This window comes from Toxorhynchites rutilus, chromosome 2 (genome assembly GCF_029784135.1).
Source record: "Toxorhynchites rutilus septentrionalis strain SRP chromosome 2, ASM2978413v1, whole genome shotgun sequence".
NCBI classification, from domain to species: domain Eukaryota; kingdom Metazoa; phylum Arthropoda; class Insecta; order Diptera; family Culicidae; genus Toxorhynchites; species Toxorhynchites rutilus.
The window spans coordinates 82,187,189-82,209,330 of record NC_073745.1 but is presented as its reverse complement, the minus strand read 5'-3'; the positions used below and the strand labels follow the sequence as shown (position 1 = coordinate 82,209,330).

Here is a 22,142-nt window from a genome sequence, read left to right as displayed (position 1 = left end):
ATATTGAATGTCTTACTGGAATGTTATAAATTATTTGGGTTCGCATGCCAGTCGCAAAACTGCCTTCAACTAGGATTTTATTTGCGCTAATATTGATCATAATGAAGCATTGCTACTGTTTTCGAGGTTGTTATTAACAAAACGAGTTTATTTCGCTTGTTTAGTCACAAAGAAAGTAGATGTCGTTCTGGAATTTTGTATGTGATTAGATTTCACTTGCCAGTGGCAAAACTTCCTCCACTAAGGGTGACAGCTGCGCTTCTCTCGAGCATAAGAAAGTAATGCAACTTTTTTCGAGACATTAACAGATATTAACAGAAGCGTTTCTTTTGAGAATAGCGCAAAATTATAAGAAGGGTTTATATTCCTAGTAGTTTCAAGCCACCAATGTATGGCTCTGTATGCATGCTATGGCGAACGCTTGTTTGGCGCTTGATTTGCGTTGTACGAACGATGCCTAGAGGTACGATTCCTTTGAGACAATACTATTTCAGAGATTATTCTACTAAGCAGTTGTTTCTAAAATTTCACAGCATTATAGAATAATATCCGAAGGTATAAACAAGCGAATTATATAAAATAACAGCGTAGTTCTACGTCAACAATGCGGTCGTATCTTGGACACAACCTCCTATAATTTTTTCTATTTAGATTCATTTCAACCATTAAATTTCTTCAGTATGTGGTAAGAAAGTTAGGGCTTTGTATATTTACGATGATGTCAACACGCGATTGGACCAAATAATCTTCGAAAATTTTGAGTTTGATAATGCATACAGGTTATGAATACTGTGGATGACGAAATGTTCACGCTTGTCCACGGTGCAACGAAGACGCCCGAAAAAAATCGTGTAGTTTATGGACCCGATACTGTAACGATTCGCACAGCACAGCGTTGGTTTGATCGATTTCGTTCTGGTGTAGTCGTGGAAACCGATAAAATCGTTGAAATCATCCAAGTAGACCGGCATGTGAGCACTCGCTCGATTGGCCAGGAACTGGGTATTGACCATAAAACCGTTTGGAACCATTTTCAGAAGATTGGATTCCAAAAAAAGCTGGATGTATGGGTGCCACACGAGTTGACGCAAAAAATCTTTTAGACCGAATCAACGCCTGCGATGCACTGCTGAAGCGGAACGAACTCGACCCATTTTTGAAGAAGACTGACTGGTGATGAAAAGTGGATTACAATCTAAAGCGAAAAAAGTCGTGGTCGAAACGCGGTGAGCCGGACCATCGCCAAGCCCGGATTGACGGCCAGGAAGGTTTTGCTGTGTGTTTCGTGGGCTTGGAAGGGAATCATCCACTATGAGCTGCTTAACTTTGGCCAGACCCTCAACTCGGTTCTCTACTGTGAGCAGCTTGACCGTTTGAAGCAGGCGATTGACCAGAAGCGGCCAGAAATGATCAATAAGAATGGTGTTGTTTTCCACCAGGACAACGCTCGACCTCACACATCTTTGATGACCCGCCAGATGCTACGGGAGCTCGGATGAGATGTCCTATTGCACCCACCGTATAGCCCGGACCTGGCTCCAAGTGATTATCATTTCTTCCGGTCCATGCAAAACGCTCTTGGTGATACTAAGTTGGCCTCAAAAGAGGCTTGCGAAAACTGGCTGTGAGAGTTTTTTGCAAATAAGGAGGGGATAATGAAGTTGCCTTCCAAATGGCAACAAGTTTGCGAACAAAACGGCGCATATTTGAATTAAATTGGATAATTTTAAGTATGTTAAATAAAGCGTCAAATTTCGATCAGAAATACGACATTTCTTTTCCCCCAACCTTATATACAGAAAATGATATGCATAGTCAATTTTTTCGAATTTTTCTAATCATCTCAAATATTTTCCAAAGTACTCTTTTTGTGAAGACAAATTCATAAAATATATGGATGACGCAGATCTGATCAGCCGTTCTCCTGGAAAATCCTTCTTTTATACATTAAGATGAAAGCGATCTCTTTTCCACGGATTCGTCCAAATAAATTTGAAAATTTATGGTCCCTTTCTAATCCGGGTTCTGGTTTACGTTCACTTCTGGGCGGATCCTCTAGGAAGCACTCATTATCAAACTTCTCTATTATTCGTTTCCCACTCCCCGGGCAAATTTTGGTCCTTCTTGCGATTGGATTGTATGTTACACCCTTCCTGGTGCACCAAATGTGCGAAAGTTTTCTTTAGTTTCCAATTCGATTGGCGGCATCTTGAACATAATTTTGCAAACGGAAACAGATCACATGGCTGTTAACACTAAGACTACCAGAGCGGTCAATTGACCGCTTTTGAAACTTTAATCAAAATTGTTAAATTCCAGGTTTTCATGTGTACAGAAGGTGAAGCATATCGAGTGTTTGGATCCGAATGGAATTTAACTTCTGCAGAATTAGATGCTTTAATCCCAATTGTAGATGCACGTGGTGCGCATCAAACAAGAAATTCAACATTTCATATTTATGGAATAAGAAATGGGGCCCTGATTTTTTTTCGCGAACAATGAACAAAGATTGTTTCTCGGAAATCATGTGAATTATTCGTTTTGATAAAATAGACGCACGAAGCGTTTACAGACTGACAAATTCGCTCTTATGTCGAAGGTTGAAATAAAACCGTTGACGAACAATTACTTGCGACAAAAACAAAATGTAGATTTATTTAATGTATGCCCACAAACCCGTTCAGTTTGGCATTAAATTTTGGTTGACATCAAACGTTAAGAGTAAATATTTTGAAAAAGGAATTTCGTACTTTGGAACATCACTCAGTGAATTCGTTGTTCTCAAACTCACTTAACCACAGGGTGCGAAATGGATATAACCAACGATAATGGTAATTCTGAGACAAGTGAATCTCTAGTAACGAAACTTCTATCAGAATGAACTACTTTGATAGGGGCTATTTGAGCGAACAAGATGGAATTACCCAAACCTGCAGAACAAAAGAATGATTGCACGTTTTGCAACGCAGCTTTACAAATCAGAAAATTGTACTTTAACAATTTATAAAAGCAAACCGAACAAAAAAGTTCTCTCGCTGAGTTCGAAACATAAGTTCGTAAAAATTGGAAAAAAAGGTAAATGTATACCTGAGACTAACTACACTGAATATGTCGTGAATATAACAGACCAAATATCTAAAAAGTATAAAAAGTATAACACAAAATAGATATCTCATAGATGGCCTGTTCATATATTTTTCAACATTTTGGATTTGACTGGTATAAATACTTGGATTTTATACAAGCAGACAACAGGAGAAAACATCGCGACAAGAATTTCTATTTCAGTTGGAGGAAGAACTTGCCACTGAATATCAAGATTTTGAGGAACAAAGAATGAAAAGTATGGAGAAAACTTAAGGAGAATCAAGTGCAATTTCAGAGAGACGAAAAATCTGTCAAATTGGATGTTGCAAATAGAGGAAAATAATAAACATATGTTCTACATGAAAAAGATATGTTTATGGAAAATGTTGAATATTTTATGATTATTACATGATAATTAATTGTGTTTCATTGTTTATGAAAAATTATGTTTTGATCATAATTTATTTAAAAAAAACATAACGTTTATTCGAAAAGCGGTCATTTGACCGCCAGCGGTAGGAATCGGTATATATAGAATGATGATAGGTTTAGTGTTAATGCAGGTCCATAAACTGCACTCGTTTGTGAGTCATAACGTATAAAATTACGGGGATTACATTTCGATACACTCCTTAGTTCCTCAGTTATTATGTTCATTTCCACTGGCTAAATGAAACAAACGTAGTAGTTGGCAATAACAAACCGGTTTTCAGGCAATGGTCTCAGATATTCGCTGTAAACATCGGCTCGGGAGCTTCTGAAGTAGGAAACAATTTCAACATTTCTTCAACATGCCTCCGTAACATTTGATCGGTACGCTTTGGATCCTCAGGCTACCTCATAGCCTATTCGAAAAGACCCAACAATCTGATGAAAGCATCATTGAACATGAAACTTATCTTGTAATGCGTTCCGCGGTCATACAGATTTTGTTCGTAAACGTAGTGATGCCTGATGTCGATATGTTTGCCACATACCGACTTATCTAGTTGACGCTCTGTTAGGTTCGGTTCGTTCCGTGGAGCTCGTACCATCTTGACGTTTCGTGCGATTATAAAACATTTGGCACCACATTTTTTTTTTGAGAACCTCGATTTCAGGTGATTTTTCGGTTTTCAAAAAACTCTAATTTTAACGTCTGTGACACTAGTAAAAGAAGTCCGATTGAGCTTATATTTTGCATTGGGTATCCTATCGTGTAAATCAACATTTCGCACGAAATTCCATGTGAAAAACCGAGATGACCGTTTTCATTGTCACCCCAAACCATACGTGTCAGAGTGTCCCAGAGTGTCGATATTCGATAAAAAAATTTTTTTCGAGAAAACTATAGACGACGTTTCATGCAATGGTTTAAAGACATTTGACACCAATTTTTTTTTCGAAAACAACACCTTTGAGGGAATATCCGTCGATCGCTAGATTATTCCACACATTAGCTAACTATTCCCTCGAAAACTTAAAAAGTTTCGTTTCCAGTTAAGATCCGTCATGATCATGAGGAAGTATTGAACCTGCTGACTCCCGCGGAAGAAGAGCCATCCGACGTTCAACGATTGAAAGCACTGCGTCTTGATGCATTTGTAGTAACGCGTATTGAATCGAGATTCAATTGATTAAAATGATAAATCGAAAATATTTATGACCTTTTCAAAACTGGTTTTCCTATGGTCCTCCATCCACATTATTCATGATTAGTGGCTCAATTATTTCTTGAAGCTGAATAATCTCGAATTCATGCAGCTCGCTCTCACCCTTTGAAAATCGAGCCCATGAAAAACAGTTAAGAAGAGCTTGAGCTTGGGTAGACTGTACTCTTCGTAGTTGCTCTACGTAATTGACCTGGACAAGCGAAATTGCACAAAGAACACACCGAAAGATGCTTGGGAGTAGCAAACCATTCTCATTGTACGAGTATCTGATTTGAACTTTAGTCAGTAACGACGCCGGCCACGTCCTTACAGTCACCAGGGGAAGGGAAGGAATGTTAGTATGATATTCGCTGCCCGAAGGCTAGAAGGGTCGCCTCTATAGCGTGGTTCTCCAGCGTTGATCAAGGAAGGGATAGTTGTTAGTGGGGAGAGATAATACTCAGGATTTACTGTGGTGACTTATGTTATTAGGAGTTTATCCATTTTTTTCGTTCCATAATAACCATGGATAACAACTATTACAACCCTCCTCCTTAGGGGTTTTGGATCCTCTGCTCTGGTTCTCATTAGTTTCAGGTTCTTTTTCGGACATGCTACTATAGAGATCCGTCATTCGCAGGCGGAGTTGGAGAACGGTCAACGCTTGAGAAGAGCACATAAAGTTACTATATAGCTAATGCTTAGGATATGGACAGAACAGGAATTTTTCATTCTAAACAAATTAATCGGGTATGTTTTTATTTAAATTTCTATTTCTTATTCAAACTTTAATCGTCCAACCATTTGATGGTTCAGTAGATGGTCCTAACAGCTATTGTTTTGTTCTCGCTCAGTTCAGTAGCTTCTATTTCCACATCTTCAACATCTACGTAGATATCTGCAGATGCTTCTCTAAATCTCCAAAGTCTGGGCCTGGAACATCAGATTTGATGTATTATGTATATATTATTCAAGAAAGTAAGATAAAGTGTTCTGGTGTCCGAATCAATCTGAGTAAATTAAGGTGTTTCAGTTTGTTTTGCTCAATTCAACAATCAATAGCAAAACATAGTTCAAAAAACAGTAAAATAGGATTTCGGTCGTAGTTGAATCTCTCTAGGTTATGTTTAATGACGGATTTCAGTGAGAGCTGACGAATTCAGCATTTTCAATGGTTCGAGCTTAAACATTTCCTGAACTGATTTAATCCCTTCTTTTCGCTTTGAACTGTGCATTTTCAATTCATTTGAAAAATAAACTTTCAAAGGAAATGAATTTTCACGACAGTATGAGTGCACTATTGGAATTTACATTAGGCGTCGTGCACAAATTACGTCACGCTAAAAATCCGGATTTTGGACCGCTTCTCCCCTACGTAACGCAATTTCCTATCTCTAATACACAGTAATTAACACAACCTCGACCCCCCTCTCCACTTCTCTCGTCACGTAATTTGTACACGACGCCTTATCTGTGCTTTAGTAAGAAAAATTCTTTTTATTCTTTATTTTTGAGACCTTCAGCCTCCTGGGCTGGTTCGTCTCAGCAAAAACTGCAGAAACCATGCCGCGATATGCGCTTACTATGATTCATTTTACGTGCACATACAGACAAGCAATTAAAAAAAAAACAATAAACAAAAAACAGATTTCGTCACTAGAATTTCCACGCATTTGAGCTTTTTTTCCCCTAGTTGTTTGACGAGGATGTCCGCCTACCAGTTAGTGTTGGCGATCCATAGTCTGATGTCGTCTAGCGGTACTTTGCGCTCTAAAAGTTAGCCAAGGTGACCGATTCCGGCAAAACGGTCGGCCGCTTCATTGCCGGCTATGCCACTATGTCCGGGGACCCACATGAGGACTGTAGCCGGCTGCAGATACCTCCTGATAGCTTGTATCCATGGGTGCCTAGTTATAGCCGCGCCAACGGCACTGATAGTAGCCGAGTCGGTAACTATCAGGATCGGTTTGCTTGACGGCATAGTGGCAGCTTCAAAGATTCCGGCAGCTTCGGCCGAGAACACCTGGAAAATGTCGAAGAGCTTCTTGCTGAAAATAAGAGAGTTATTATGACCGCTTACCCCGAAACCAACTCCTTGCATCCCTTTGGAAACGTCCGTGTAGCGAATTTCATAGTTGTGATATTTTCTTGAGATAAGTTTGTCGATGGATAGTAATACTCTTACGCCTTAAAATGGTAACAGTATAATATACAACAAAAGTTATCTTAAGATAAAAATGTACACGAATGAATACGACTCTGTTACAGCTGATTTGCTAAATGAGCCTAATAAAATAGACTGATGGAATGAAAAAAGGACCACGCACTCGTACACGTTCTCGCACCAAAGTGCAACCCGAGATACTCCACTGAAAATTATCGTGGATAAGCGCCACAATATTTACCAGTTACTGTCCGGAGAATATTGATTCTCTGCTGGTATTTCTGTTTCAGATGTGCAGTGTGTTGCCGCAGTTGCATTTAGAATCAAAATACCCCTCCATGTAAAGTAAAAATCATTAGTTTAAGTAAACTTACACTGTCTTAGCTATAGCGGATTGACCACCAGTAAACCCAATCAGTCATCTATCCTATTTTCCACTGTGTCTCGTCTTCGGTCTGTTAAACAGGCTCATCGGGCTAATCAATACAGAGTTGAACTTTTGCCTTCTCAACGTAGGTATTACTAGGGAGTCTCCGTTAGAGATGGGCAAAACAGTTCACTTTGATGAACGGTTCACTCAATCATCGTTCATCTAAGTGAATTCTAAGTTCTTTTGAACCGTTCTTTCGCTCTTTCGTTCACCGGTATTAAGAACAACATAGAATGTTAGCTAGAACCCAACATCAATAGACAGCTATTAATTGATATCGTTGGATTGGATGGTGTACGTATGGGATTCATATTTTTAAAATTTAGTGGGGAAAGATAATCTGCTTCTTCTTTAAAAGTCGCAAACTGTATGTGAAAATATGTCGACCGACAAAAGTTTATGTAATAATTTGATGTGCACAAAATATGTGAAATTTTTCATATTCTCTTTTTGGACAACACACAGGTTCCATGTAAGATCATATTTCATAATATTCATTCAGGGGAAAAAATCAGCAGCGATTTTCACTAACAATCAATCATACAAACAATCACGCGAACACGTATACGCAATAGGCCAAACAATGAATTGAAAGCAACTAAAATGCTAAAAAGCAACTAAATATGAATGTTACGTGGAATTGAAAGAATAAATGTAATTGAAAATAAACTTTTAAAACTACGAAAATCTCATTTAATTTTTAACACAAAATTGAGTATACGTTAACAAAATAAACCCTGCGTTAGATGCATTTTGTCGTTTTATTTTCCTTACAAACGTTCTCGTTATATTTGTCCATTCCGTCCAACGCAAATCTGTTCAGCTGCACTAGTTCGTTCGCAAACAGTTCGCCCGCAAACACTTCGTTCTCAAACAGTTCGTTCCCAAACAGTTCACTCTCAATAGCTCTCAATCAGTTCTTTCCCATACAGTTCACTCCTAACAGTTCGTTCACAAGCAATTCACTCTCCATCAGTTCACTCTCAAACAATTCACTCGCAAACCGTTCTTTCGGAATCAGTTCGTTCACAAACCGTTCGCTCGCAATCAGTTCGTGGGGAGAACTACCGTTCTTTGAAAAAGAACGACCGTTCGTTCACTCTTTTCGGCGAACTAGTTCGTTTGTACCGTTCGTGAACGGTTTGCCCATCTCTAGTCTCCGTCGGGCAGTCATAGAGTGCGGACGCGTTTTCTCTCGCTCCGCGCATATTTTCGTGTAAGGAAATGGAATCAGATAGTGAAAACAGAGAATGGGAAGTTGCGTGCGTCTACTTTCGGTGAATTTTTTATTTGCATACCGGTGTTTTCATATGAGGAAAGTGAAGAATATTAGCTTGGTGTTACGTTATGAAAAGTGAGACCTAAAAATTCGTTATTATTCAATTATTCAATTTTATTTCGAAAGAAATAAAAATAAGCAATTCGCGTCCGCCATTCGTCAGTATTTTTGTATTTTAACCACTCTATTTCTGTTGTGTACTGCACCGCGCGAGTGTGTTTTATTGTGCCCTCCGAAGCGAGTCAAACACGTTATATGTATCGGAAGTGGTACTATCACCAATAAAGGCAACTCAGTGATCAAATTTATTGGAATCATGCCAGAAAACAGCTAAGTTCTTAATTATTACATTCATTTATCAAATATATATTGTTTTTATGAGGATCTTTGCGAGTCGGTGCATCCTCTAACACAAACTATGCGTGTATGTCGGTGGTGAGACGCAACGAGAGAGATTCAATTCTATGAGATTCTCTTACAGTGTTTGAAGGAATTAAATATAAATGGTGGTGTTTCATGAGCGCGGGGAATTGTAGTGAGAGTGTCACAGAGAACGAGGAGAGTCTACGGAGTTCTCTCTATCATTGGATTGTCTATGTGTTTCTATGTGTGTTGAAGATGTTTGGATGTGGCTGCGCTCCAATTCAATTTTTTAGTCATTAATTTTTAGGGAAGCTATAACGATTTAGCATCCATGTGCTATTTAATTAAAGCCATTGGGAGGCTCAGCAAAGTAGTGGAATTGCTCGAAGATTGTTTGAGTTTTCCACTGTTTTGTAGGTTAAATCGTGAGTTGAAGGGTTGAGTATAGAACATAGAAGCTTTGTCTTGTTTCTATCTATTGTAACAGTTCGGAGTTTTTTTTTGTATTTATGTTATGTATTTCAATCTGTTGTTTGTTCTTGGCTGTTGGCGTTGTGTTCGCGTTGCTTTTCTGCTCGCATTTGCTAATCTGATAGAGATAGAGGGTGACTGTCTCTTTGTGACCATTGTTATCGCGAATAATTATTTCGCGTTGCGCCTATTAGTGGAAACATTTTTATATATTTTTGCGAGAGTGGATGTAAAAAAGTTTATCTAGGTAGTTTTATCTAAAACCGTCGTTTCGGGCTATATATTAATTTGAGGTAAACTAAACATCTCGAATATTCATATTTTTAAACGGTTTATTTTTCCGTTGTTTAAATTTAGCATTTTCTAAGTTGGATTTCAGCATTCAGTACTCGTTGTATATTATACTAGCAAACGTTGTTCTGCCATATTAATTGTTTCTTGAGACTATTTTCGCAGGTTAAAAAAAAGAATATATTTTAGGAGAGTTTGTATGATGTCGTTCAGGTCTGTAAAAAATCCATTATTATATTCACACTAACGACACATAAATCTCAATGTCGTCAAAATTAATTCCAATTGAATAAATTACCTCTAATTGGACAAACTTAGAAAAAATGCACAATCATTTTTGTCTATCCCACTTTTCAATGTAGTACAAATGTGTAACCCATTTTTCCTTTTTATCTTGAATTTCCTCCAAAGTATTCTGTCATTCTAATTTGAGTTGTATGAGCTGAACGACTCTAAGCCGCTCTCTAATGTGAACGTACTTTGGTTGTCGCTTGTTGACGTCGACGACGTCGTCAAAGTTACTGTTCTTTTTGGAGTAAATGAAGAGGCTTGTGGATGTCAGGTTTATGGTGAAACCTGAAATGATTAAGTTTCCCATGAGGTATGCACGAGGATGAGTAGAGCTCTTTAAGTGCTTACTTTTTGTCTGTCTGTGGTTGGTGTTTGTGTGCTCTTGTGTACTTTTGGGGTTGTGTCTGTGGTGTGTACTATAGGTGGAGTATGTTTGTGTATTTTTGCATCACCCGTAAGTAGTGACGATGTTTAGGCGTTGCCAAGTGTGGATTAGATTGGTTACTGTAGAGCTGTGTTTTGTGTAAAATGTTGGTGAGGGTGATGGGACAAGCGCATAATCGCAGTGGAATTACAGCAAATCGCATTATTATACAACAAATATATATCGTTTCAAATAAAAACAGAGTAGGTCCGTTTTATTTTAGAAATATTTCGCAGTTATGTTCCTCATGAATATCAACTCACGTCCGGTGTCAAAATATTCCGTAAGTTAACATGTATGCAATGCGATTGGTCACGAAGTGCAATGCAGGCAATGTAGGTCAAGTGCTGAAATATTCCAAGAGTTCAGAAAGTCTGGCGTTAGAATATTCCAAAAGCTACAAAGCATGCGATGTGATAGTCCACGAAATATATTATAGATTCGTTTTATCGTAGGTAGATTTTCAAGTGTCCTTTTTAGGTTTCTCAAGCATAACCTCCGTCGTTGGATGTGAAAATAAGGCACGATATGTATTGTAGATCCTTTCTATTGTAGAGGGGTTTCTTGGTGACCTTCTCAGGTTTCTCAAAGATAATCTCCGTTATCGGTGTCGAAATCATATATAATCATATATAATCGTATCATATTCTTTGTTATAATATTCTAGCGATTAGAAAGTATAGAATCGTACGTCCGGCAGTGTATTACCTTAAATACCTTCGATTTTTTAGATCTAGTTTCGTCGAGCAGTTTAGAGTTAGCGTTCACAGAATCACATCACTTACCGCAATGAATCCTGATTTTAAACCTATCCCACTAACAAATATCCCTTCCATGGTAAACGCTAGGGAACCACGCTATAGAGGCGACCCTTCTGACCTTCGGGCGGCGAATATCATACTAACATTCCTTCCCTTCCCCTGGTGACTGTAAGGACGTGGCCGGCGTCGTTATTGACAATTTAAAGCTCGAATCACCGAGAATTGCACAACGAGAATGATTTGCTAGTCCCAAGCGTCATTCTGTGTGTTCTTTGTGCAATTTGGTTGGTTCAGGTCAATCACGGAGAGCAACTACGTATTGTACAGTCTACCCAAGCTCAAGCTCATCGGGCTAATCAATACATTAAGGTGAACTTTACATTAGCTACGTACAGGGGTGTCAGGTAATTTCTCCAAATATCTTCACGTGGTACGAAAAAATGTCTTCAAATGTCTTCACAATCATATTGAAGGAAACTAGAACTCACAACTTACTTTTGAACAAAGTTTGATAGTTTATTCTAAGTTATTTTAATTGATATTGTTGTATAGCGCATTTCATTAATCTTAACTTGAGGTTTTGAAGTTTATTTCAATGAACGTGAACACAGAATATATTGTGCAACTGCGAATTAAATTTTATGGGATAACTAGCTGACCCGGCAAACTTCGTCCCGCCCAAAATTTATATGTATGGGAAACCCCTTTAGAGAGGGAGAGGAGTGTCGAACTACCATAGAAACGTTTATCGATCCCTAAAACCTCTATATGCTAAGTTTGTTTCCATTTTTTTTTTGGTTAGTCCTCGAGTTGTTTAGCACCCTCCCCTATCTTTAGAGAGGGGAAAGGAGTGTCAAATCACTATAAAAACATTTATAGTACCCTAAAAGCTTCACATGCCAAATTTCGTTTCATTTGCTTGATTCATTCGCTTGATTCTCGAGTAATGCAGAAATTTGTGTTTCATTTGTATGGCAGCTCCCTCTTAGAGAGGGGGTGGAGTGTCTGACCACCGTAGAAACATTTATTGCACCCTAAAACCTCCACACATCAAATTAATTAATTTTGCTGGAAGCTATAGTAATGGCAGTTTTGGGTTTATTTTCTGTTCAGACCAGTCGATTATTTCGCCAATTTGTAATTTTTCTGAACTACAATGGAGATTATTTACTCGAAAGAGGTTACTCTACAAAGTATTGATGAAAGAAAAACGGACATTATGCAGAGAAAGTGTTGTTTCACATAAACGTTAGTGCTTTTTTCAAAAAAGATTAATCCGAAGCGCATCATGTACTGATAACATTCATATTCAGACATGTGTTGAGATCAATAATATTTATATCATTATATAAAATTAATTATTGAAATTCACAATCCATAACATAGCTTTACATACACAGAATGTACACAACCTGTCTGCAACTAACGTTCTCATTTATTTTCAGCTACTCCCCCCATTCGACCGTCGAGCCGGTCGGTGAACAGTCCCTACGGAGAAGCACCTCGCGGACGAAGTCCTCACCCGGGGAACCGAGGACCACATACCCGCAAGCTGTACCAATCGACTTCATCTCCTCACACCCCGCCAGTCGTTATCAAAAAGGGTTTATCATACCAGCAGCCGCAGCAAACGCCACTCCTACAGCATGTTAGCCCCATAGCGATTAGTGACAGTCCAACGCCACGCGGCGCTGGTGGACGCTATCGCCGGAGTCAGACCCCACCTCGACATGGGCCGAGCTGGGATTCACGCCGAAGCGTAAGCCCAAGTACGATGGTTATGCTTGTTTTGAGAATATGCAGTTTTCCTTAACAGTTTTTCGTTTGCTCATAACTTGTTTTGCCTCTAGATGGTCGTCACAAACCCTACTCTCCCCCACCAGCAAAACGTCGGAGGGATCGTTCACCTCCGGAGAAGGATTACTATCGGAAGGACAAACGTTACACTGGAAGACGAGAACCAGAATGGAATCAACACGATCGGAGAGGTGATCTTCCCCCCAGAAGGTATACGAGGTTAGTCTTGAGATGGTATTTAGTCTGTCTAGTGCCAAATATGAGCGTCTGTTCATTTTTTGCAGGAGTCCCAGTCCGATCAGTAGTCATCGCCGAAGACGAACGCCATCACCCATGAAGTCGTCACGAGCACGCAAAAGCTACTACAACAGTCCCTCGCCGAGTCGAAGTCGGAGTCGAGCCCATTCGAGGCATCACTCGAGAAGTCCCCGCCGCTCGTCTCCGGCGAATCGGCGGTATTCGAGTGACAGCCGATCACGATCACCGACGGATTTGTCGTCGGCGAAAAAGCTCGACATGAAAAATAAAATTACCGACACTAGTTTCTTCGCCGAACTGATCAAAGACAAACACAAAAGGATGAAAACGCTGAAGGAGATCCTGGAGAAGAAAGAAGGCCAGGAGGGAGCAGCATCGAACGCGACGGCAATCGTCAGCGAAAATAGTTTATCAAACGATTGCGTCATAACGGCGACCGATGGTAGCAATGCAGCTAATTCCAACGGTCTGAAGGACGTAAGCATTACGGACATTCCGATGCCAGATCAAACCGATAGCTCATCTCGTTTGCCACAGTCTGTCCAAAAGGACACTACTTTGGATGCGCCACCCGGGGGCGGAGGTTCTGCCGCTGACGATGGTTCAAACAAGGACTCACGAATACCTGTGATATTGAATAGTACGAGCAGCGAAAGTATCAATCAACAAAGTGCCAGTCAACCGACCGAGTCCACGACAACGATGACGATGACGACGACGACGACTACATCCACCACAGGGACCGAATCAACGTCATCGTCAGTACTCAGCAAACCAAAAAGTCTCACAAATCTGCCGATGCCCCCGGGGGTGAATGTGGCGGAACTGGAAGGTGCTCAAACGCCGAGTCCTCCTCGGCAGATTAGTCCGGTTGCCGGAGCGCAGATGAAAATAATGCCGATACCAACGCTCACTACCACGGGGGCAATCACGACGCCAAACCTCAACAATAACAATAGCCATCAGCAGCAGCAGCATCATCATCATCAGCACAAAAGTTGTAGTAGCGGTTCGGGTAAGCGCAGCAGTGGCGGAGAGCACAAAACGCCTTCAGCAGCAGCAGCAGCAGGCACGTCTAGTTCCACGACTACGAGTAAAAAAGGTGTACTCAATTTGCCGATGCCACCGATGGTACCTGGTTCGGAAGATCTAAGTGGAGACGAAGACATTGGGTCACCACCGCCGGCATCGGATACCCCCACGAAGAAGTCAAGTAGCAGCAGTAAGTACAGTAAATCTAGCAGTGGCAGTAAGAAACCCAAAGGACGCCCACGGATATTGAATAGGCGATTTTCGCGTAATATGCTTGGGCCGATGTCGGCTTCCGGTGGAAAGGATTGGGGCGAACGGTGCGTCGATGTGTTCGATATGATCGAACAGATTGGCGAGGGAACGTATGGACAGGTAAGGAGTGTTTTGATTCTTGTTCTGTGTTGACTAATGAGCGACTCCATTGGAACTAGAAGGTCGATTTCTTTTTTTTATTTTTATATTTGTCTCAAATTTTACAGACGCTTTTTCTATGATCAAAAAGCACAATTTGTATCAAAAAGGTATTCATTTTGTACTTCATTCTTCTCTTGCTTCTCCTTCGATTAACATTTGCTTCTCACTTGCTTGTGTCTTTGCTGCATCTTAAATCGATTTAAATATCTTTCACAAATTGATTGCTTTTCATTCCTGATTTTATTATTTCATAAACTTATAATATATTCACATTAATTCACTTTGCAACAAATAATATTTGTTATTATATAAACAATTCAAACATCAAAATATTATTTCCCGAGAATATTCGTCTCGAAAAATAAAAAAAAATAAAATTTGTTATACCGTAACTCAACTTTACTCTGCGCACTTTCGTGTTTTTATACTAAATACACCAACTGACTATTGGTTGTGCGTACTAATACTGTTGAATAGTTAGATTGTTTTTTTTTTGTTTTTTTTTTGTTTTGTAGAGAAAAATATTAGACAACATCTAAGACTCAAAGATTTTTCTTTTCACAAAAATTAATCACATCACTTCATTAATTGAAGCATTGAAGTGTAAATTATCTACTCTTGGGAAAATTTACGTCTAGGTTAAAAGACTCGAAAAACTTTCGAAAGCAAACAAAAGTTGAGAGTTTTCAGAAAATTTTATTTTAAAATCACTGTATCTCAGAAACGGTAGCATTTAGTTTAATATTGCCGCACACCTTGGGTGGCAATCCGCATTTCGAAACGAGTAAGTCGGTTCGAGAAAACTCATACTCGAACCGAATTGAATTTAGTATTATGTATCATTTTCGAGTTAATATTTTCAGTGTTTGAGCAAAATTTGTCTCGAAGGGGAATGTCAAATTTTGGGTTTCGTAAACAAGGCAAAGTGCACGACTATTGCAAAAATCGAAAAACAAATTCAAATTGATAATATTAGGCTGTCAAAAAAGTCCTGCGGTATTTTTTTTGAATTTTCATTTGTTCATAAAATTAGTTACAATCATCTGTTTTAAGTCAAATATGCGCCGTTTTGTTCGATGACTTGTTCCCAACGAGATGCCAACTTCATAATACCCCTGTTATAGAAGCTCGCTTCCTTATTGGCAAAAAACTCGGATGGCCAATTTTCACAGGCCTCTTTTGTGGCTAACTTCTGACTACCTAGCTCGTTCGCCATGGACAAAAACAGGTGGTAGTCACTTGGTGCAAGGTCCGGACTATACGGCGGATGCAAAAGAACCTCCCATCCGAGCTCCCGGAGCTTCTGGCGCGTCACCAAAGAAGTGTGTGGTCTGGCGTTGTCCTGATGGAAGACAATGCGGCCTCTGTTTATCAAAGATGGCCTCTTCTTCATGAGTGCTACCTTCAAGCGGTCCAGTTGTTGGCAGTACAGGTCCGAATTGAGCGTTTGGCCATAGGGAATCAGCTCATAATAGATTATTCCTTGATAATCCTACCAAACACACAGCAGAACCTTCCTGGCCGTTAATGAGGGCTTGGCCACCGTCTGAGCCGCTTCAGCGGGCTTCGACCACGACCGTTTGCGCTTCACGTTGTCGTAAGTGACCCACTTTTCATCGCCAGTCACCATCCGCTTCAGAAACGGGTCGATTTTGTTGCGATTCAGCAGCGATTCACATGCGTCGATACGGTCAAAGATGTTTTTTTGCGTCAACGTGTGTGGCACCCATACATCGAGCTTCTTTGTGAATCCAAGCTTCTTCAAATGGTTAATAACGGTTTGATGACTTATCCCCAGCTCTTGGCCGATGCTACGGCTGCTACTATGCCGGTCTTTCTCGGCTAATTCAGCGATTTTGTCGCAATTTTCGACGACAGGCCTTCCGGAGCGTGGCGCATCTTCGACGACCTCTACACCAGAACGAAAACGTTGAAACCATCGTTGTGCGGTGGAAATGGAAACTGTATCGGGTCCATAAACTGCACAAATTTTATTAGCAGCTTGAGATGCATTTTTGCCTTTGTCATAGTAGTACTGTAAAATATGTCGGATTTTCTCTTTATTTTGCTCCATATTTGCGACAATATAACTCACGAACGACTTAACCAAACAAAACACTGTCAAGGACTATATTATAGCGCGCAAAAATACCTTTCCAACAAGCTATAGTATGACTCGATACAATGAATACAACTAGAACTATGCGCTTACAACGACACCTCGCGGAAATATCGCAGGACTTTTTTGACAGCCTAATATATTACAATTGTGATTATGAAGCAAAGACTGCGAAATGTTTCTTAACGACAGCGATAGTTTACAAGAAAGCACGCTTATTCCACAGAGGCGGGAGCTGGGGGATAAAAGTAACTCTCTATCGCTGAGTGAAAATGAGTGAGTTTATTTTATTGACGTTTTTGATATACTTGTAAATGATAATAATTATTCTTTTGTTTCAAGATTTCGGCAGTATTTCAGGCTTAGCCGAGAAGTATTTGAAGATATTTCAAATACAACCATGTCCCAACCAACTATTAGAAGCACTTGTATTCCTTAAGGTTTAAAATTAGCGGACGTTTTGAATCTTCAGGCCATAAATGGTTTTTCTGGTCGTACCAAATTAATGTAATGGAGGAGGACTTTTTTTTACTTGGTATGGCTCAACCAACAGTTTCATCAGTGTTCATTGAAATGATGTCACTTCTGGAAGGAAGCTTATGCGAAAAATGGATCGAATTGGATACAAAACATCGTTTAATGAAACCAAGAAATATTTCTTCGAAAAATTCAAGATACCCACCCGATGTAGTGATGGTACTCATATACCCACTCTAAGGCCTACGGAAAATAAACACAATTTTTTTTTTCACTCCGAAACTTTCCGCACCGGGGTCCCTCGCTCATTAGGTGATTAATTATGCACCATACTAAAAGTATTGTATTTATACTCACATACTGGTACAAATAGACGCTAAAAAACGTTCGAACACAATGTCATGTAATGCAAAACATTGCTCGAAACTCTACTACTGCCTTATCCGTTTCACTCGTTTTGAGCTCGCTTCGAGAATCATAATGGTAAAAGTGTTTGGAACGAACAAAAATCACTAGTTTCGAATTAGGAAATGCCACCCCTGTTTTGACTGCAAATTATGCGTACTTTCATAAAATCGGGTCTAAAAACAATTATAAAAAACATTCCAACAATTTCAAATCCAACTTTTTTTTTAATTATACAAGTCAATTGGACCAGCCGTTTATGAGTATTATTTTTTTGAGAATTTTCAAACAATTTTTGCTTTGGCCCTTCTCAAAAGTAAGGCTAGAGTAAAAATGGCAAACCGATGATGCAAATTGTTCTTTTGGTCATGAAAAATGCGTCTACAAAATTTTAGCCAAATCAGAAAATACAAAAATTAAATTTATGAAAAAATCGTCATTTGCGATGGAACAGCTCTAATTCATTTTTGTTTGTTTGTTTGTGTGCAGGTGTACAAAGCTCGGGATCAGCAGACAAACGAACTGGTGGCTCTGAAGAAGGTCCGTTTGGAGCACGAGAAGGAGGGCTTCCCGATTACGGCTGTGCGAGAGATCAAAATATTGCGTCAACTGAATCACAAGAACATCGTCAATCTGCGGGAAATTGTGACCGACAAGCAGGACGCACTCGAGTTCCGCAAGGACAAGGGCTCGTTTTATTTGGTGTTCGAGTACATGGATCACGATCTGATGGGACTTCTCGAGTCCGGTATGGTAGATTTCAACGAGCAGAACAACGCCAGCATCATGCGGCAACTGCTGGATGGGCTGAACTATTGCCACAGGAAGAACTTCCTCCACAGGGATATCAAATGTTCCAACATTTTGATGAACAATAAGTATGGCTTTTTTAGTGCTCTTTTATTCAAATTTTAATTCTATTCATATTCTAGGGGAGAAGTAAAACTTGCGGATTTTGGTCTCGCACGATTATACAACGCGGACAATCGTGAACGACCGTACACGAACAAGGTCATTACGCTGTGGTACCGACCTCCGGAATTGTTGCTGGGTGAAGAACGCTACGGACCATCGATAGACGTTTGGAGCTGCGGCTGTATATTGGGAGAGTTGTTTCTCAAGAAGCCACTGTTTCAAGCAAACCAGGAACCCGCCCAATTGGAGATGATTTCACGGCTGTGTGGCACCCCAACACCAGCGGTATGGCCGAACGTCATCAAGCTACCGCTGTTCCACACGCTCAAAGCGAAAAAACAGTACCGTCGGAAGATCAGGGAAGATTTTGTCTTTCTACCCGCATCCTGCCTAGAGTTGTTGGATAAAATGCTCGAACTGGATCCCGACAAGCGGATAACAGCCGAGGCGGCACTTAATTCCGCCTGGCTCAAAAATGTCGTACCCGATCAGTAAGTTCAATGTCCTTCACTCGAGTGGATGATCGATAATGAACCACCTACTCTTTTCCACAGGCTACCACCACCAAAGCTGCCAACATGGCAGGACTGTCACGAGCTGTGGAGTAAGAAGCGACGGAGACAGCTTCGCGAGCAGCAGGAATCCGCCGCTAACTTACCACCCGGCAAGCCAGCGTTAGGCAAACCGACCGCCAGTGCGGCGGGGGCAATACGGGCGACGGTCCCCGTTCAGTCCAATGCGGCGGGCGGCGGGGCAGAATTAGGCTAAACTAGGTGTAGATAGCCACAATTGGATTAACTCGCAATTTCATTGGGAGCAGACCCCGGGTTCAGCTAGCAATATTATCAATGCTGACAATAAAGTGCCGCTGGCGGAAGTTGAGGGTGACCCTCCCCTGTTCGGGAATCTTTCCTGACCCAGCAAAAACAAAAAAGAAGGAATCCAGCAAATATTTTGTTTCGTTTAACTTTTCTTCGAGCTGAGAATTCACACCAGCTAGCAAACAAATCAACAAAACGAGATATGTGGTGTGTTGAATGCTAGAATATTGAATGCCGGGTGGTTGTTCCATGCTCGATGAATCCAAAAACACCAGCTGCGCGAATGCTGGCTATGGTTTGTCTTTCGTGGCAGGAAAAGTGAACATTGGACTTAAACAGTGCGCATACTGTGTATTTTCTATTACTATGAATGGGATAGGAAGTGTGAACGATAGATTAATAGTGTATAGTAATAAAAGTTAGTAGAAAAGCTGTACTAATTGTAAGTATAATGAAAATGATGAAGAGACAAAATGAATATGATGTGAAAGAGAACTGAGCTAGTGAGTGTGGGCAAAAAACCATTGCGCGAGAAAAAAAACAGATGACCATCCTCATCTCTGTAAATTTGTTATCGATTGATGATGAGCTTATATTAAATAAACCTCCCTTCTTTCTATTTGTTTTCCTGGAATCGATTTAGTAGTTGATTGAAGTCACTAGCTCACAGCACCTATAATTTCCAAATCCTTTTTTCTTTGTTTTCAACCATTATTATTCTCTCACGAAAGTGTTGATTCAACGTTCTCCAAACAATGGTTATGTGGTATTTGCTAAGTGCTTCACACCAGAGATACAGCCTGTTGGATTTCGAAAGATTGATTTTTATGGTTTGTGCGAGCTATAAGAAGAACCAAACTCTGTAAAGAATTGTTGATGAATCATCTTGAGCTACAACACTCATCTATTGGAGGAGTTGAAGGAGAGAGCAAAAGTGAACTAAAACCAATTTCTAAATAAAAATTGAAGAAAAGAATTAAGCGCGCTGTAACTAGCAATTATAGAAAGAAAGCCATTGTTGCAGTAGGGACAATAGTAGATCACAACTCATCCAATCATCTGATAGGCAAGCAATGAAACAAGCCAATACTAAAAAGCTTAGATGTTATGCTGGATGAAGTAATGAAGGTGCGATGCGCAAAGTTATAAGAGATAACCTAGATTCCTTTCGGATGGTTTTCCCGTTCAACTACCCAAATAGACGCGGTACATATTATATTTTTCATTCATCTTCGTTCAACTAATAATCATTTCTGTTCCAGTTCTCTTTCCGGCCCAGACGATCAACATTGTGCTATTATTCTAGAAGATCGATTGCTAACCTAATGGAGAGATCCCTTCGTATTATGTAAGTTGTTCACCTTTACTCTGCGCCACGAGTGACGTGAGGTGTCAAAGTTTCTCGCTTTATTCTTGAAACCAGCTTACTTTTTAGCTCCTATTTGATACCCGAGTCGATAACAAATGAGGACACGACTTCAAACCTCATCTAGTGGTAGTCACGCCTTTCGTCTTCGGGAATACCGTGACAAAAGTCGCTTCTCGTCATTCGCCACGCAGAATCAGAGGGGTTTGTCTTTCGAGAACATATTGGGAGTGCAATTTAAAAAAACGGAAAATCGGTCGTATCACGAAAATTGTCCAATTTTGAGCGTTTTTGCTCATATTGATGACGACCGTGATAATCAGGGCTCTGTATAGCCATAGTCAATTGAGGATAGTCAGCTGACTATCTGACTGACTATATCTACAGTCAGTTAGTAATGACTTTTGGCTTCTTCACGCAGTTTCTCCGCTAAAACGACTGAACAGTCAGTCGGGCGTTCAGTCGCTATCTCCCTCTACCGACTCGACTATATCAATTCATTATTCCCAGTCAAATTGTCCTCATTGCATTTTGAAGTCACTTCCCCCAAAACGAATTCGTTCCTCTCTTACTCTCTCCCATGTACATGTGAATGCATCGATGTTTGAGTACAACGTGGTTTGACATAAGCTACAGGTGAGCTAGGTTCTGTTGTATCGTACACGAAGATTACTTACACGTATAAAACAACGTGCAGGGGTGCTATTTTGCACGCCTAATACTAACTAATACTAACACGAGAACCTTCATAGCATACTTGATAAATATCTAAGTTCGTTGGTTTGAGTTCACGATGGGTAGACAATAAACCGTCCATTGATGGGGTAACTTCTTTTTTGCATCAGAAATCATGTTTTCGTCCTTCTTTATATGGACGTAAAAATAAGATCGCGTACGTGGGTATGAATTAGTGTCAGGGGGAAATGGAAGTGTGGATTGAAGTCAGTTGAATGAAGATGCAGATTTGTATTCATTAGTCGAGTCAGTTGAAATAACCACTGACTGGACTAGTTCATCAGTCATCCTCGCTAGTCAACAATAGTCAATTCATTTTCTAGTCAAGTCACTTTTTGTTGGCGGCGACTACCGAAGCAGTTCTAGTCGAAGTGAAGCTGCTGAGAGTAGAGTCGGTTCTCATTTTTCACCTTCGAAGATTTCGGGCCCTGGTGATAATTATATTTGTTTCGAAAATAATTTTTAGAACTTTAGAATTTACGTCAGCCATCTTCTTTGAAATTCATTCGAGTCTATTATGTGATTGGTATCATTATTTAGTGAACAATTTCACCATGGAAATGTTCATGTAAAGAATTTTTCTTGAGGGTTTTCATTTTGGATGGAAAAAG

At 40.0% G+C, this 22,142-nt stretch overlaps 1 protein-coding gene across 4 annotated transcripts in view; it reads left to right on the top strand.

The window, feature by feature from the left end:
- LOC129768061 (cyclin-dependent kinase 12) overlaps positions 1-20,064 on the top strand; it is a 40,661-nt gene extending 20,597 nt beyond the window's left edge. For 3 of the 4 annotated variants that reach the window (XM_055769443.1, XM_055769444.1, XM_055769446.1), the window contains 6 exons: positions 12,638-12,961; positions 13,043-13,208; positions 13,274-14,651; positions 18,184-18,572; positions 18,627-19,100; positions 19,164-20,064. In XM_055769443.1, coding sequence (XP_055625418.1) covers positions 12,638-12,961; positions 13,043-13,208; positions 13,274-14,651; positions 18,184-18,572; positions 18,627-19,100; positions 19,164-19,377 — 2,945 coding nt within the window. In that variant the 3' untranslated portion in view covers positions 19,378-20,064. The remainder of the gene's footprint in view (positions 1-12,637; positions 12,962-13,042; positions 13,209-13,273; positions 14,652-18,183; positions 18,573-18,626; positions 19,101-19,163) is intronic. The other variant, XM_055769445.1, reaches the window with a different exon arrangement.
- Positions 20,065-22,142: the final 2,078 nt, after the last annotated feature.